The sequence below is a fragment of the Scardinius erythrophthalmus genome, assembly GCF_964197995.2.
Source record: "Scardinius erythrophthalmus genome assembly, chromosome: 3".
Taxonomy (NCBI): domain Eukaryota; kingdom Metazoa; phylum Chordata; class Actinopteri; order Cypriniformes; family Leuciscidae; genus Scardinius; species Scardinius erythrophthalmus.
Window position 1 is genome coordinate 58,441,854 of NC_138223.1, and position 17,247 is coordinate 58,459,100.

General features: G+C 39.2%; 1 protein-coding gene across 2 annotated transcripts in view; it reads left to right on the forward strand.

The window, feature by feature from the left end:
* vav1 (vav guanine nucleotide exchange factor 1) overlaps positions 1–17,247 on the forward strand; it is a 30,135-nt gene that overhangs the window by 11,811 nt on the left and 1,077 nt on the right. For both annotated transcript variants that reach the window (XM_081362510.1, XM_081362511.1), the window contains exons 10-27: positions 682–781; positions 899–994; positions 1,156–1,224; positions 1,367–1,453; positions 1,558–1,643; positions 1,798–1,933; positions 2,012–2,121; positions 2,217–2,318; positions 3,239–3,333; positions 3,434–3,456; positions 4,178–4,220; positions 4,296–4,432; positions 5,908–5,973; positions 7,180–7,211; positions 7,321–7,431; positions 7,514–7,601; positions 10,575–10,704; positions 12,740–12,891. In XM_081362510.1, the coding sequence (XP_081218636.1) occupies positions 682–781; positions 899–994; positions 1,156–1,224; positions 1,367–1,453; positions 1,558–1,643; positions 1,798–1,933; positions 2,012–2,121; positions 2,217–2,318; positions 3,239–3,333; positions 3,434–3,456; positions 4,178–4,220; positions 4,296–4,432; positions 5,908–5,973; positions 7,180–7,211; positions 7,321–7,431; positions 7,514–7,601; positions 10,575–10,704; positions 12,740–12,891 (1,663 nt within the window). The remainder of the gene's footprint in view (positions 1–681; positions 782–898; positions 995–1,155; positions 1,225–1,366; positions 1,454–1,557; positions 1,644–1,797; positions 1,934–2,011; positions 2,122–2,216; positions 2,319–3,238; positions 3,334–3,433; positions 3,457–4,177; positions 4,221–4,295; positions 4,433–5,907; positions 5,974–7,179; positions 7,212–7,320; positions 7,432–7,513; positions 7,602–10,574; positions 10,705–12,739; positions 12,892–17,247) is intronic.

Consider the following 17,247-nt stretch of genomic DNA (forward strand, 5'->3'; position numbering starts at 1 on the left):
TCAAGATGCTGAGCCCCGCGTCTCCAGCCCTCATTTAGTATACTCTGTTCTGTGAATATGCAAATGAGCCCCGCCTCCACTCACTCACTCAGCTCAGAGATCCACTGGTTGATGATCACACGTTGATCTGATTGGTTACAAGGTAGTTTGTGACGTCAAAAACACCAGCGATTTCAAAGCGTGTTTTTGAGACTGTCTTTGGTTCACTGCAGTTTTAAGGAGAAAATACTCAGCAATGGTGTCGACTTATGAATTTACACATGGTTTGTCTTAAAGCAGATTAAAAACACCACATAGACATAAAAACAACATTAAAAACTAGATTTTCACCTCAGGGGGACTTTAAATTTTAATTTAAAATAACTAATAAAAAAGACAAAAAAAGCAAGAAAATTACTAAAACTTTAACTTAAATTAAAAGGGAAATTGTAAAAATAAAAACTAATTGAATTTATTTTCTTTTATAATTTGTGCTCTTTTCCCTTTAATTTAACCTGTAGTACTAAAAAAAAGACATTTCCTAAATAGAGAAAAAGTATAACAATCAAATAATCAAATCAAATAAATAAAAAACTATTTTAAAAAAATTAATTCCTCATTTTCTGAAACTGAAATAAAACCGAACTAAAACTATATCTCCATGTTACTGAAACTTGAGTGTAATTGAAAACTGTGTGTCAGGCTGCTGCTATACGGACGTTACTGCAGTCAGGTGGAGTCCGCCACCAAACACCTGGACAAGATCACCAGCGCCAGAGAAGATGTGAAGATGAAACTGGAGGTCAGAAACACACACACACACACACACCACAGACACATTTTGATCTTATATAAATACTAGCGACTTACCTAGAAGTGACCACCATCAGAGGTTTTATTTAGCGTGTGTGTTTGTCAGGAGTGTTCGATGAGAGCCAACAGCGGCAGGTTTTCACTGCGAGATCTGCTGATGGTTCCCATGCAGAGAGTCCTGAAGTATCATCTGCTGCTGCAGGTAAAACACACACACACACACACACACACACACACACACACACACACACACACACACACACACACACACACACACACACACACACACACGTCTTCATGTTGCTCGTTTCCTTTCATTACTGAGGACGTTTTCAGACATTTGATGACAAATGTTTCCCTCAGGAGCTTATGAAACACACAGTGGACCAACAAGACAAGGAAAATTTACGCACTGCACTGGATGCCATGAGGGTGAGTGAGTGTGTGTGTGTGTGTGTGTGTGTGTGTGTGTAAAACAATGTATTAACCATAAAAACTCAGATATAAATTTTTTTTAACAGATATATTTGTTACTTTTTATTGAAAAAATGGATGTGTGTGTGTGTGTGTGTAGGATCTGGCTCAGTGTGTAAACGAGGTGAAGAGAGACAATGAGATCATCCGTCAAATCACAACGTTTCAGCTGTGCATCGAAAACATGGTACAGAAGCGCTTGAACGCTTCACTTCAGCTCTGAACTCTTGACTGATTCTGATTCATTTGTGTTCATTCAGACTCTCTCTCTCTCTCTCTGTGTGTGTTCAGTCTATGTCTCTTGCGTTATACGGCCGTCCCAAAATAGATGGAGAATGCAAGATCTGCAGCCCAGAGAAGAAATCAAAACAGGACAGGTGTGTGTGTGTGTGTGTATGTGTGTGTGTGTGTGTGTGTGTGTGTGTGTTCAGGTACACGTTCCTCTTCGATAAGGCTCTGCTGGTGTGTAAGAAGCGCAGTGGGGAGAGTATGGAGCTGACTGTGTGTGTGTGTGTGTGTGTGTGTGTTCAGGTACGCATTCCTCTTCGATAAGGCTCTGCTGGTGTGTAAGAAGCGCAGTGGGGAGAGTATGGAGCTGAAGGAACTGATTGAACTTCAACATTTTCAGCTGCGAGACGAACCGTCAGGAGAGAAAGACAGCAAGAAGGTTTGAGTCTCGTCTCGTAGTGTTTCATCAGATCTTCATCCTCTGCTGTGTTTAACGCGTGTGTGTGTGTTTCTATAGTGGACACACACGTTCCTCCTGATGGATTTATACGGGCAAGGCGGCTACGACCTATACTTTAAGACACGTGAGCTGAAGAAGAAGTGGCTGGAGCAGTTTGAGATGGCGCTGTGAGACGATCAATGGCCCAAGTCATGTGATATTCTTCTGTATTGTGTCTGATTCCAGTAGTGATTAGTGTGTGTGTGTGTGTGTGCGCGCACAGGTCGAACATGTGTCCGGAGAACAGCTCTGCTAACGGTCATGACTTCCAGATGCACTGTTTTGAAGACACCACCTCATGTAAAGCCTGTCAGATGCTCCTCAGGTGAACATCAGTCGCACACACACTTCTCCCAGCATGCATCAGTGCAAACGAGTCAACCTGCTCGTTTACTCTCAAACTGCCTGTCAAATGTTCATATTAAAAGTTGCTTGCAGCAGAGCATGTTTTATATTTTTATTTTTCATTTTCAAGTATTTTAAGTAGTTCTGTTTTTTTTAATATTTCTATTTAATTTCATTTTTCAGTTTATTTTAGTTTTATTTGATTTTATTTGTAATTTTCAGGTTTTATTTTTGCTTAAGTAGTTAATTTGACTTATTTTTTAATATTTCATATTTTAATACAAATATTTGTCATTTTTATTAGATATTTAAAAAATATTTCGATTTAAATTTAAATTTTATATTATATATGTTTTAGTTTCATTTCAGTTAGCGAAAATGTTTTTTAATACTTATAGTTTCCAATTTTTATTTTTATTTAGGTATTTTAATTTTACCACATTAATTTTTATAATTATTAGATTTTTTTAATTATTTCTATACAGTTTTTATTTTATATTTTAGTTTATTTTAGAATTTAAGTTAACGCATATATATTTTTAATACTTTTAGTTTCCGATTTTTTTTTTGTTTAAGTAGTTAATTTTGATTTTGACGTTTTTTTATTCATTTTTATATTACATTTTTACCATATTTTCTTCACTATTAGTAATTTTAGTATTTCAAAACTCAGTTAGTTGCCAAGGAAGCATTTGTAATTTAGTTTAAGTTTTTCATACAGTGTTTATATTTGATTCTTTAGTTAGCTGTAGCGTGTGTTAATAGCAACAGCGCTAGTTTCATCAGACCTCGTTAAGCTCAGAAGATGAAGGTGTGTGTGTGTGTGTGTGTGTGTGTGTGTGTGTGTGTGTGTGTGTGTGTGTGTGTGTGTGTGTGTGTGTGTGTGTTTGCGTGTTTCAGGGGCATTTTCTATCAGGGCTACCGCTGCTCGCGCTGTAAGATGGCCGCTCATAAAGAGTGTCTGGGCCGAGTTCCTGTGTGTGGACGAAACTCAGGTGAGAGACACTGTGATGATGATGATGATGATGATGATGATGATGATGATGATGTTGTTCCTTCGCTCGATCTCACGTGTTCTTCTCATTGACTCCACAGAACAATCTGGAACGCTTAAGAAGGTATGAGCCACTGAAAACTCAGCTGTTTGACACTTTCTTGCTCTATCTTTTATTTTCTTTCTTTACAACTGTTTGGCCCCATTCTGTTTTAAACTGGACGTGACACACACCTTGACATAATAATGAAGGATAAACTCATTTACACACTACAAAAGTGAACCTGAACATTTAAACAGCGTTAATATGTTAATATGCTGATAATATAATATAATATAATATAATATAATATAATATAATATAATATAATATAATATAATATGCAATAACCTGTTTTAAAATATAATATATCATGCAAATACCTATCCAATAATAATATAGTTGAGGTGGAGAATATGGTGTTATTTATTGTTTCTCACAATTTTTTATCTTTTATTTTTTCTACAACTTTTGAATCTTTAACAAGCTTTTATAAGTTCCTTCCAACAATATTATGTAATATAATATACTGTATGTATATATATTTATTTATATTTCCCATCTTTATTTTTAATATAATATAATTTATAATGTAATGTTATTTAATATAATATAATATAATATAATGTAATGTAATGTAATGTAATGTAATATAATGTAATGTAATATAATGTAATATAGTATAGTATAGTATAATGTAATATAATGTAATATAATATAATATGCATATTCAGTACTCATGAAGTCATCAGAATGAGTGTTAGTTCATGTTTGAGTGATGAAGTGTATTTTCCTGTGTTTCCAGGGTAAGACGATGAGATTAGCGTCTCAAAGACAGACTAAACCAGGTAAAGTGCTCGACACACACACACACACTCTCTCTCACACACACACACACACGTGCTCACCCTGTTCTCCCTCAGGTCTGCCTAAGATGGAGGTGTGCCTGGACTACTACGGTCTCCCTCCGCCGCCGGTGGCGTTCGGGCAGCCGCTGACGCTGTCTGTGGGGGACGTGGTGGAGCTGACGCGCGCGGAGGTCGACCTGCAGTGGTGGGAGGTGAGCACTAGCCTTCGCTCGCTGGCTTTACACTCGCCCTCAAACTGGTGTGACCAGGGTTTCAAATGAACACCCGCCAACCCACCAACCCGCCAGCCCGGCGGGTAAAAATCAGCTGTGGCGGGAAACGCTGTCAGATCACTAGCCAATGTGGAGTGTTACTTATTATGTTTACTCACTTTGCAGCGGAAGTTCGTATAAAAGCCAAATCTGTGCAGATTTAGCGCACATACTTGTGAGTCATCATGATATATTAAAAACAGCGTATTGCCCAGAATCTGCTCATATCTGGCTAACTTGAACACACACGTCACTACGCAACAGATAACGGCGCGGCGTGCTTGCTCATTTGCAGTGAAGCAATAGCGAAGATTCAAAAGCATTTGGTTAACAGAAAATACACTGTTACTCTTCTTTTTTGGCTAGTAGAAGTTCTGAATGGCCTGTAATTTAAAAATTTAGTAGCCAAATTGGCCAGTCAGTGAAAAGGTTCATTTCAAACCCTGGTTGTGACCATAGACTGTATAAAAATATGGGCGTAGTGTGTGTGTGTCGTCACCCGAAGTGTTTCTGAAGAGCATTTTCAAAGCGGGCGGCCGTCGCCATCTTGTTAGCGCGTCACTCCCGGTAAACGTAAATGTGCAGCGAGGTGGATTAGCTGAGGTGACCAGACGCTAACAGATAGCAGACAAACGCTAGTAGTGACATCAGCGGCAATCCATCTGTCACTTAAGTGGCCACGCCCTTAATTATGCAGAACTTTAAGGCTTAATATAATTTAAACGGATGAGTTATAAAAATATTCACCCCCCTCACAGTCGTCATGAAGGGCAGAATTAGCGATATAGACCAAAAGCACTTTTTGCACCAGGTTGTAAACATGTTTCTTTCTGCTGTAAAGTTGGGGATTTTAACATGGGGGTTTATGGAATTGACTCTCTTCTGCAGCCGGTCTCTAGTGGCCAGTGGATGAACTGCAGTTTAAGTCACTTCTGTGTTAGATTCAAGAGAGAGACGGGGAGGTTGCCGCTTGTTTGTGTCGTATATTTCCGAGTGAAACGCTTCAGGAACAAATGTGGGCGGGGCTTGATTGTGTCTGTGGGGAACTGATTGGATGGTTCTGGTTTGCTATTGGCTGATTTCATGTGAGTGACAGGTTATAGCCCCGCCCACATCATCAGAGAAGAGATGCGATGCAGCAAGAGGAACTTATTCTGATTCAACATTATTAACACAATAATGATGTGCACCCATAAATCCCTTAAAGAAAAATGCAGTTTTGATGGTGATTTGGGCTGTGACTGCACATGTGTGTGTGTGTGTGTGAGGTTACAACAGGACACACATGAGTCTCGCTCTTTTCTGATAATGGAGAAGAGAAACTTGTGCGTTTGCAGTTCTCTCCTTCTCTTTTCCTCGAGTCTTCAGTGGTTGTTTCTGTTGGTAAATCTGGGATGGGTTTGGTATCGTTTCAGGGCAGGAATCTGACCATCGGCGAGGTCGGCTGGTTTCCCTGCAGTAAAGTCCAGCCGTTCGTACCGGTGAGACACACACACACACACACACACACACACACACACACACACACACACACTCCGCCCTTCACTTCTGATCCACGCCACTTTTCATATTTTTAAGATTTTCATATTTTCATTCAGTATTCCTACAGTTGTTTTTTATTTATTAGTTTATTTTCCACAAATTTTTTAATTGTATCTTTCTTTATTTCTGACAGCACTTCTTAATCTATCTATCTATCTTAATCTGAAATAGTCATCATACAGTTACAGCGGCATCCGAATGTCAGACTTCACTAGTGAAAGTGCTTCTTTTATTCGCCTTTATTTTATTTTATTTTTTTATTCTCTTTTTATCTCTCTTTAATATTTCCAGTCAGTATTCCTGCAGTTGAAGCATTATTTCCTTTCACTTGGTGATTTTCTACCATTTTCAATCTTTATCCATTTTAATTTATTTATTAGATTTATTTTCACACAATTTTTTAATCTAAAAGATATAATATATATAATATAAATCTGCTTGACAATTCCTAGTAACTAGTTTTTTTTTTTTTGTTGTTGCTGCAAATTTTAACAAACATAAGATAAAAAAACAGACAAAGGTTCAGACAATTAACAAGTTATAGTTCAATAGTCAATAAGAAATATTATATAATAATTATATATATATATATATATATATATATATATAAATAAAGAAGCCTGATTTATCTATTGAGAATTATTTGCCAAGAGATGTAAAAAAAAAAAGAAAAGGAAAAAAAAGTGGGGGCACAAAAGAAGAATAAAAGCATTTTATGAATGAATATTAAACATGGCACAAATTCTAGATGTTTTTATAGCTTTCTTATTTACAGACATTAAAATTGTATTTAAGTACAAATTCAGTCTTGTTTGATGATGTTAAAAGCAGGGTTTCATTTTTGTATATTTACATTTATGGATATAAAACTTTCCAATAAATAAAAGGAGGTTAATACATAAACGTGCTTTGATTAGATTCTTGTCATTGATATAAAACCCCAAAAGAATGTTGTCTATAAGATAAGGAAAAATCACAAGACACATTTTGGAGCAGGACATTCCTCCAGGACACTCCCAAAACCAGCGACCTACAGTTTCAGACGAAACCTCATTAAAAGAGAGAGATGTTTCCATATTACTTTCAGATTTCTGCAAAAAAAGCTTTTCCTAGTAACTAGTAAACATGTTGTTGTGTCTCCTCAGGCGACTCCTCCAGATCTAACAGGACTGCCCTGGTAAAACACACACGTTTCAGCTTTATTCACTCCTTTTCATTAAAAACAGAGGTCTCAGAGTTTCCATTCATCGTGTGTGTGTGTGTGTGTGTGTGTGTGTGTGTTTCAGGTTCGCTGGTAACATGGACCGGGCCGGTGCTAAAACTCTCCTGACCTCTCGCTCTGACGGGACGTTTCTGGTGCGACAGAAAGACGCTGGAGAATATGCCATCAGCCTCAAGTACTGTGAACACGTCAAACACGCTGACTGACAGCTGTCAATCAAACAGAACCAGTGACACGCCTCTCTGTCTCTGTCTCAGGTTCAACATGGACACCAGACACATAAAGGTCACGTACGCAGAGGGTCTCTACAGAATCAATGAGAAGAAAGCCTTCAAGGGGCTGTTCGTAAGTGAACACACACACACACACACACACACATATACGCGGACACACACACTCACACACACACAAACACATGCGCGCACACACGCAAACACTCACACACACACACACACACACACAGAAAATATTATATTATTATATTTTCACAGTTATTGATACGGTTATCCGTAGTTATTGTTACAGTTACAGTTATTGTTACTGTTAATTTTTCCGTTATTGCTACAGTTACTGTTATAGTCATCATTACCATTATTATTAATGTTAAAGTTATCATTAGTTATTGTTATTTATCCTCAGCCAAGCACCGAAGGTGCGGAGGCACCTATTGTATCTGTTCGCGTTCTTATTATTATTATTCTTCCGCTCTGGGAGTCTATGGCAGCCCATAGAACCGATTGCGGGAAAGTTGTTTTGGTTTGACATTCTGATAGAGGACAGTCCCAACATTAAATACACCAATTTTGGTGTGTCTAAGTCATTCCCTCTAGCGCCACCACCTGTCCAAAGTTTCACTTTTATTTTGCTAATAACTTTTGAACCGTTTGGCCAATCAACAAAATTATTTTTTCCTCTGATTCCTGAGCTCATGTCGATTCGATTGCACCCTATGACGTCATTTTCCGTCATAAAAATATGGCCACCATTTAGAATTTTTTGAAAAACCTACTTTTTCGAACTCGTCCTAGACGGTTTGTCCGATTTGCACAAAAATTGAACCAGATCACTGATTCAGGCAGTGCTGACCAAAAGTTATGGAATTCAAGTTGATTCGGTTAACCGTTTTCGATAAACCCATGAACAAATTTTACGTAGCGCTTGCAAAAACAGAAATAAGGCTGTATCTCCGCAACGCTTTATCGGATTCAGACCAAACTTGGTACATGTCATCACAAGCATGACCTGAGGCTACATGCTGCGTTTCCTACTGGTCCGGAGATATGAAAAATGGCTATTTTTGCTTATAACTTCTGAACAGTTTGTCCAAAAATCATAAAATTGGTCTCGTTAGATTCAGGACAACATGCTGAGTCGACTGATATCCAATTTTACCATATCGGCCATTTTGACTGTCGGCCATTTTGAATTATGTGCTAAAATGCTGTATTTTAAGAACGCATGAACGGATTTTTACGAAACTCGGTATGGGTCATCAGCACGATGTCCTGAACAAGCGTGAGAAGTTTCGAAACAGCGCCACCTAGTGGTGAATTTTTTTCTTCAAATGCTTATAACTTTGGGTGTGGTCGACTTATTTTCACGAGACTAATCTCCTTAGACTCCTGAATCCTTGCCGAGTCCTACGATATCAAACATGCTAGGTTTCACCTTACGGTTTGTGTAGCGTTGTGATTTAGCGCTTAAAAAACATTTGGCTATATCTTCGAAACCGTTTGTCCGATCGAGACGAAACCACCGTCAGAAGTTTGGAAACATAGGTCGATATCTAAAGTGAAGAGCTCAAATGCGAAAATATTGATGTTTAGGGGTAGTAAATTCCAATCAAAGTCATGTGTCAGTCATTTTTTACGTGTTTTTTCATATAAATGTCTATAACTCCGAAGCGAATTGAGATATTCTCACCAAAATCGACACACATATGTATGGACTCACTCTGAGGACACATAAAAAAAATGGTGGGACTGAGCCTCTTGGTGGCGCTATAATAGAACAAAATATGAAATTCCCATTGACTTCAATACACTTTTGTGAAATAAAATGCTATACTTAACAAATGCATTGGTGTAATATTACAAAACTCAGAAATTGCCATCTGCACCATCCCTTGAAGGTACTCAAAATTTTTAGAAACAGCGCCACCTAGTGGTCAAAAGTTATAACAAAATTTACAAAACTGCTAATAACTTTTGTATAAATCTGGCTATTGAAATGCCTTTCTTAATAGATTCCTTGGGTCAAGCCGAGAACATAGATACCACGTTTTCCTTATTTGGCCGAACTTCCTGTCCTTCATCTTGATTTTCATTCAAAACATACTTTTTCGAACTCCTCCTAGACCGTTTGTCCGATTTACACCAAAATCGAATCGTATCATCTCCAGACCGTGCCGACTAAAAGTTATGGAATTCGTGTCGATAGACCAAACCGTTTTCTTATACCGCAGGAGCAAAGTTGAGGCATGATGCCAAAAGGACTATTAAGGCTTTATCTCTGCAATGCCTTGACTTATTGACACCAAACTTTGTATGTCTCATTGTCACTTCACTCTGACCACATCACATCAGTTTTGTGACTGCGCCACCTATTGGTCGAAAGTGATAATCTATTAAATCATATTTTTAATTACTGTTTATATGATTTTTCAGCCATTTCGCCTAAAATCCTATTTAAATGTCTTTAATTGCTCATTGTTGCAGTTGGTCTGACACTTTCAGACATGCTGGCATGTCTTGTCGTTTTTTTCTGCTTGGCCCCGGTATTGCTGCTTGCAGCTATATTTATTGTTACAATTATTGTCGCCACTATTGTCTCTTGTTGTATTATTTTAATTGAATACTGTGAAGCTGCTTTGATACAATCTGTATTGTGAAAAGTGCTATACAAATATACTTGACTTGACTTGACTATTGTTACAGCTATTTTTACATTACAGTTATTGTTACATTACAGTTATTGTTACATGACCGTTACTAATAGTTATTGTTACGTTACAGTTATTGTTACATGACCGTTACTAATTGTTATTGTTACGTTACAGTTATTGTTACCTCAATTTTTTTAGCTTATGACCTTATGAAACAGCCTTTGCCGTTATTATTAGATATTGTTACAGTTATCCGTACCGTTATTGTAATAGTTGTGGTGTGGACTTTGCTATTCTGTTAGATTTAGAAAGATGAAATAACTTTATAATTATAGTTATGGTTCTCAGTGTAGCGGGTCACACAGATTTGTAATGACACAAGAGTTGATGATTTGTGTTGATGACGGAAGTGTGTGTGTTTGTGTGTGTGGCAGGAGCTGGTGCAGTACTATCAGGAGAACTCCCTGAGAGAGTGTTTTAAAGATGTGGACTCCAAACTTCAGACGGCGTACAAGCAGCCGGAGCAGAGCGCAGCGCCGGTGCACAGCAACGCACATAGCACAGGTACGAGCCGCTGCTGCTGTTAGAGCTAACACTGAAACACAGCCTTCACCCACACACACACACACACACACACACACACAGCACAGGTACGAGCCGCTGCTGCTGTTAGAGCTAACACTGAAACACAGCCTTCACCCACACACACACACACACACACAGCACAGGTACGAGCCGCTGCTGCTGTTAGAGCTAACACTGAAACACAGCCTTCACCCACACACACACACACACAGCACAGGTACGAGCCGCTGCTGCTGTTAGAGCTAACACTGAAACACAGCCTTCACCCACACACACACACCCACACACACACACACAGCACAGGTACGAGCCGCTGCTGCTGTTAGAGCTAACACTGAAACACAGCCTTCACCCACACACACACACACACACACAGCACAGGTACGAGCCGCTGCTGCTGTTAGAGCTAACACTGAAACACAGCCTTCACCCACACACACACACACACAGCACAGGTACGAGCCGCTGCTGCTGTTAGAGCTAACACTGAAACACAGCCTTCACCCACACACACACACCCACACACACACACACAGCACAGGTACGAGCCGCTGCTGCTGTTAGAGCTAACACTGAAACACAGCCTTCACCCACACACACACACACACACACAGCACAGGTACGAGCCGCTGCTGCTGTTAGAGCTAACACTGAAACACAGCCTTCACCCACACACACACACACACACACACACACACAGCACAGGTACGAGCCGCTGCTGCTGTTAGAGCTAACACTGAAACACAGCCTTCACACACACACACACACACACACACACACAGCACAGGTACGAGCCGCTACTGCTGTTAGAGCTAACACTGAAACACAGCCTTCACTCACACACACACACACACACACACACACACACACACACACACACACACAGCACAGGTACGAGCCGCTACTGCTGTTAGAGCTAACACTGAAACACAGCCTTCACTCACACACACACACACACACACACACACACACACACACACACACACACACACACACACACACAGCACAGGTACGAGCCGCTGCTGCTGTTAGAGCTAACACTGAAACACAGCCTTCACCCACACACACACACACACACACACACACACAGCACAGGTACGAGCCGCTGCTGCTGTTAGAGCTAACACTGAAACACAGCCTTCACACACACACACACACACACACACACACAGCACAGGTACGAGCCGCTACTGCTGTTAGAGCTAACACTGAAACACAGCCTTCACTCACACACACACACACACACACACACACACACACACACACACACAGCACAGGTACGAGCCGCTACTGCTGTTAGAGCTAACACTGAAACACAGCCTTCACTCACACACACACACACACACACACACACACACACACACACACACACACACACACACACACACACAGCACAGGTACGAGCCGCTGCTGCTGTTAGAGCTAACACTGAAACACAGCCTTCACACACACACACACACACACACACACACACACACACAGCACAGGTACGAGCCGCTGCTGCTGTTAGAGCTAACACTGAAACACAGCCTTCACCCACACACACACACAGCACAGGTACGAGCCGCTACTGCTGTTAGAGCTAACACTGAAACACAGCCTTCACCCACACACACACACACACACACACACACACACACACACACACACACACACACACACACACACACACACACAGCACAGGTACGAGCCGCTACTGCTGTTAGAGCTAACACTGAAACACAGCCTTCACCCACACACACACACACACACACACACACACAGCACAGGTACGAGCCGCTACTGCTGTTAGAGCTAACACTGAAACACAGCCTTCACACACACACACACACACACACACACACAGCACAGGTACGAGCCGCTACTGCTGTTAGAGCTAACACTGAAACACAGCCTTCACTCACACACACACAGCACAGGTACGAGCCGCTACTGCTGTGAGCGCTAACACTGAAACACTCCGATCATCTGTGTGTGTGTGTGTGTGTGTGTCTGTGTGTGTGTGTGTCCGCAGGGCCGAGTGAGCGCTACTTCGGCACCGCCAAAGTGCGCTACGATTTCTCCGCGCGGGACCGCACCGAACTCTCTCTGCGGGAGGGAGACACCGTCAAAATCATCTCCAAGAAAGCTCACAACGGCTGGTGGAGAGGAGAGGTGTACGGCAGGGTACGACACACACACACACACACACACACACACACACACACACACACACACACTTCTGTCGTCGTTACTCGCACTTCAGTGGCACACAGACACAGAAATCTGATATCACGAGGCAGTTTCTCTTTCATTTCTCACCTTTATATCCAGGACATTCCCACAAAAGTAGGATTTTTAATCTCACAGAGGCTTTTCAAATATATTAAAATATCATTCTGTTTATCATTAGCACGCGGTAGTTTTGTCGTCTGTCTCTGTAAATTCCCGAGCTCATTAAAGCAGGGTGGATTCTGATTGGCTGTCAATATTTGTACCGTTCATCAGCTGGAAAAACATAATCCTGAAAGTGATTCTTACATTAATGTTTCTCTGTGTCAGTGTTGTTATAGTTGTGCTGTGGACTTGCTCTTATTCAGAGTACTTATTAAAACTTTATGGGTATGTTTATATTGGTACAGTCAATTTTACCATTATGCTTACAGTTAATGTTATTGTTAATTTACCGTTATTATACAATTATTGTTAGTTATTTTAACAGTCAGTTTTAGTTATCATTAGTTATTGTTACAGTTATCCTCACAGTTATTGTTACCATTAGTTAGTTATTCTTACAGTTATTAAAAGTTATTGTTGCCACTACCGTTAGTTATTGTTACCGTTATCATTAGTTATTGTTAGTTTTTTGTTAGTTATTGTTACCGTGATAGGCTCCATAAAATCAGCGCCAGAAATGTGTTAATACAAGGCAGTTGTTTTTGTCATTTTTTTTTACTTTTTACATTAAAATAAATAAAAGTTAGATAAATAAATAAATAAATTCTGTACTAAATTTAACAATTATTTATTAAACACTAAATATTAAATTTAAATAATTTATAATTTATAAATAACCAGCTTTTCAAAATAACAGTTGCAATGTGCAAATTTAACAAACTATACAAATATTTAAAAATATTTGTGCTAAAAAGTGCAAAACAACTGAAACAACAACAACTGAATTTTAACAAACACTATACAAACTATGATATGAAACTGAAATCGCGATTCTCAGATCCACAAACCTGTGTCGCGGTGTGAGAAGGCAGAAGCGCGACACACCCCTTCCAACTCCCAGAGTTATCTTTTAGTTGGCAAAACATTTATGAGGAAAAAACAATGTTACGGACGTGAGCGCTCTGAAAGCGGCACTAAAAGACTGCTTTAAATCTTTCACAGAGACCACAAACAGGCATTTTAAACACCAAATATTAAGGATTGGCATATCAAGTAATATAATATTCGATGATTGTTTGAAAATCGTACCTCTCCCCTCACATGCTCACCGGTAAGTCGCCGTTTGCTCAAATCCCGCTCCGACATTAAATGTCTCTGTAGGCTACTGTAGGCTAATATGCCTATACGTGTTGTAGCCTAGTCATTAAAGAAAACAATTTAGTTTCATATTTATGTTTAAATTACATTTTTTTTTCATCTATGTTGATTATATAAAAAGTGAAAAGTATGAGTAAGATCATAAGATGTGCAGTAAATCGGGAGACGAGTGGGCAGACATGATTTTGACCACTTCATTAAGTTTGTTTTTGTAGAAAACCTTTCTTTAAAGTGATTTTCGTTTTGTATTAATTGTATCTTAATTTTAATCGATGTTTCATCAACCACAATTTCCTGGATTTAATAAATAAGAAATAAATATAGCAGGCAATATAATCACGACACGGAAGCGCCGGCGCATGAACTGGAGCTCGTCTCATAAATGAACCGAAACTCAGCGTATAAGGGACTTGCCTCACAGACCTGAGACATATATAGAAAGCTTGAAATGTCTACTTTTAAACAGAACAATTCAAAATGAAAGAAAACTGACTGCTCTCTGCTTATGCAATATGTATGAAATGTGCATTTCTCTCTGGTGCGTTCACTACTGCGGAGATCGCGAGTCAGCATCGACAACTTCATCTTTGACACAGAAAACACTTGTTTATTAATAAACAATTGAAATGTCTCCTTGCTATATTTCACATTCATAATCATTACTTTTGCCAGTTCTTTGTGACAGCTTTTAGGTGCGCTTTAGGTCCCGTTGTTAGCCTACATGAACGCGTCACCACCGCTTAATAGTTAATATTGTTCTTTGGTATTCAGTTTATACAGGTTTTTCAAATGTTATTCAATAAAAATATTTTTTTTTCTCTCAAAATATCCCTCGCGAAAATCATGTTGAGAACAGAATCGTGGGTTTGGTGTATCGTTACAGCCCTAGCTCATAAACATTTTTTTGACGGCGTAGTTAAGGCGGCAGGCGTGTGTTGCTTAGGCGGCCGCCTTAGTTCCAAAGTGCTGCGGAATACATTCTTAGACTATTCACCATGCAACAAAAATAAAGAGTAAATAAATTCAAATTTTAAAAAGTATTTATTTCAGTATTTAAATAAGTATTATCAGAGGCATTTTTTAAAAATTCAAAAAATTCTAATATTCATTTAAAAATACTTAAAGGAGAACTCGGCAACTCTAGCGAACTCTAGTCACTTCTTCGCTGATTTTCCCTTTTGTTGTCGCGTGTTTTCCCCACGAGCTCCCCCTACAGCTGTGGGGGGGGGGGCGTATATTTCACAACACAGTCGTAAAAAACTCACTTGCGGCGGCCTCCTCCCCCTCTCTACCGCTGCTCATGTGCGTTTGTTTTGATCGGAGCAAGCCAACTGTATCGCGTGGAGCTATGTCTATCGAGGTGGGTAATCTGGTAATACATCATACATGCGTGTGTGTTTATGTCGAATTGCCGTAAAGCGATTTGTGTTTCGCGCTCGTTCTCGTTCTCGCTTTCGCTTCTCACGAGACTTCCAATTTCTATCTTGCCGGGACGGTAGTGAACAAGTTGCAAGGTTGGTTTTCCGCCTGGGAACGCTGGGGGGAGCGGGGAAAGTCACCAATATCACCAGAACAGGTTGTTTAACCATCCAAATGATTTCTAGACAGTTTTATTAAGTTAAAAAAGCTACCAAGTTCTCCTTTAACACTATCATAACAGACGCATCACGATTATGTATTGCATGTCTCCTGAAGTCACATGACGGTTTTTAAGAACCAAATTAAACACTCAGTTCAGTATTTCTCTGAAAATCTTGCGATTCCTAATTTATATCTCACAATTCTGAGAAAAAAAGACAGAATCATAAGATATAAACTCGCAATAAAGTGAGAACTGTAAGATAAAGGGTCAAAATTAGACTCTGTGGTGGAAACAGATCTGATGCTCACTGATACCACACTCACACGAGCGAGTGAATGATGTTGGGTTCTGTCTGTGCTTCTTTTTCTGTTTATTTCCGCCACAAACCGAAATGGAGTGTGGAACAGCAATGCGGAATAATAAAAATAAATACATAATAATAATAATAATAATAAAGATTCCTTTGTAAGTTACTTAATTATATTCTCAAATATAATCTTGTTGCTTTTATACATTGCAACACCTCATCTTTCATACCTTGTTTTCTTGCCAACAGATTTTAATGACATATCTTGGATTTCTTTTTCCTGTTTGTTTCGTTTCTCATTTTCATACACACGGTACAACATGATATTACATGTTCAACTGCCTCTTCTACATTATAATGACTGCACAGCCCATTATGATGCTTTTTAATTATTAGGGGTGTAACAATATATCATGTCACAATACATCGCAATACAAAAAAGCAAATGAAAAAGAGGGTTTTCGTGTCACTACTACATTAAACTGCTATATAATGTTGAATATAATGTATAATAATGCAATGGGGGAATATTAGTTTGTCCTGATAATGCCAAATGTCTGATGTTACCAGTAAAAGAGGCACTGTTTTAAATATATCTAGTCAGAGACTGAGATCAAGCATATTCATCTACAATAATTCTGTATTTTCAGCTTCAGAATCATGAATATTGTTATTCTGGTGTCTCTATTGTCCTGTGCTTTGGGTTTCCAGCACCAAGTCCAAGCCTATTCATTTACACCCAATGTTAAACCAGATTTACCATTTTGAGGGAGTATCGCAATAATATTGTATCGTGAGTTTAGTATCGTGATATGTATCGATTAGTGACATAAAGGTATCGTTACACCCCTATTATATATAGAGTCCCATTAAGTCCAGTATGACCTATACGAAATCTTGTTGAAATCGGTTCTTCTTTTCCTTGTAGTGTTGTTGTGAATCCTCTTCCTTTACCAACATTTTCTTGAATACTGTTATCAGGGTTCCCACACCTTGGTTAACTTCAAATTCAAGGACCTTTCCAGATCCAACACCCTCAAATTCAAGCACTTTAAAGGTGCAGTGTGTAAGTTTAGCAGCATCTAGTGGTGAGGCTGTG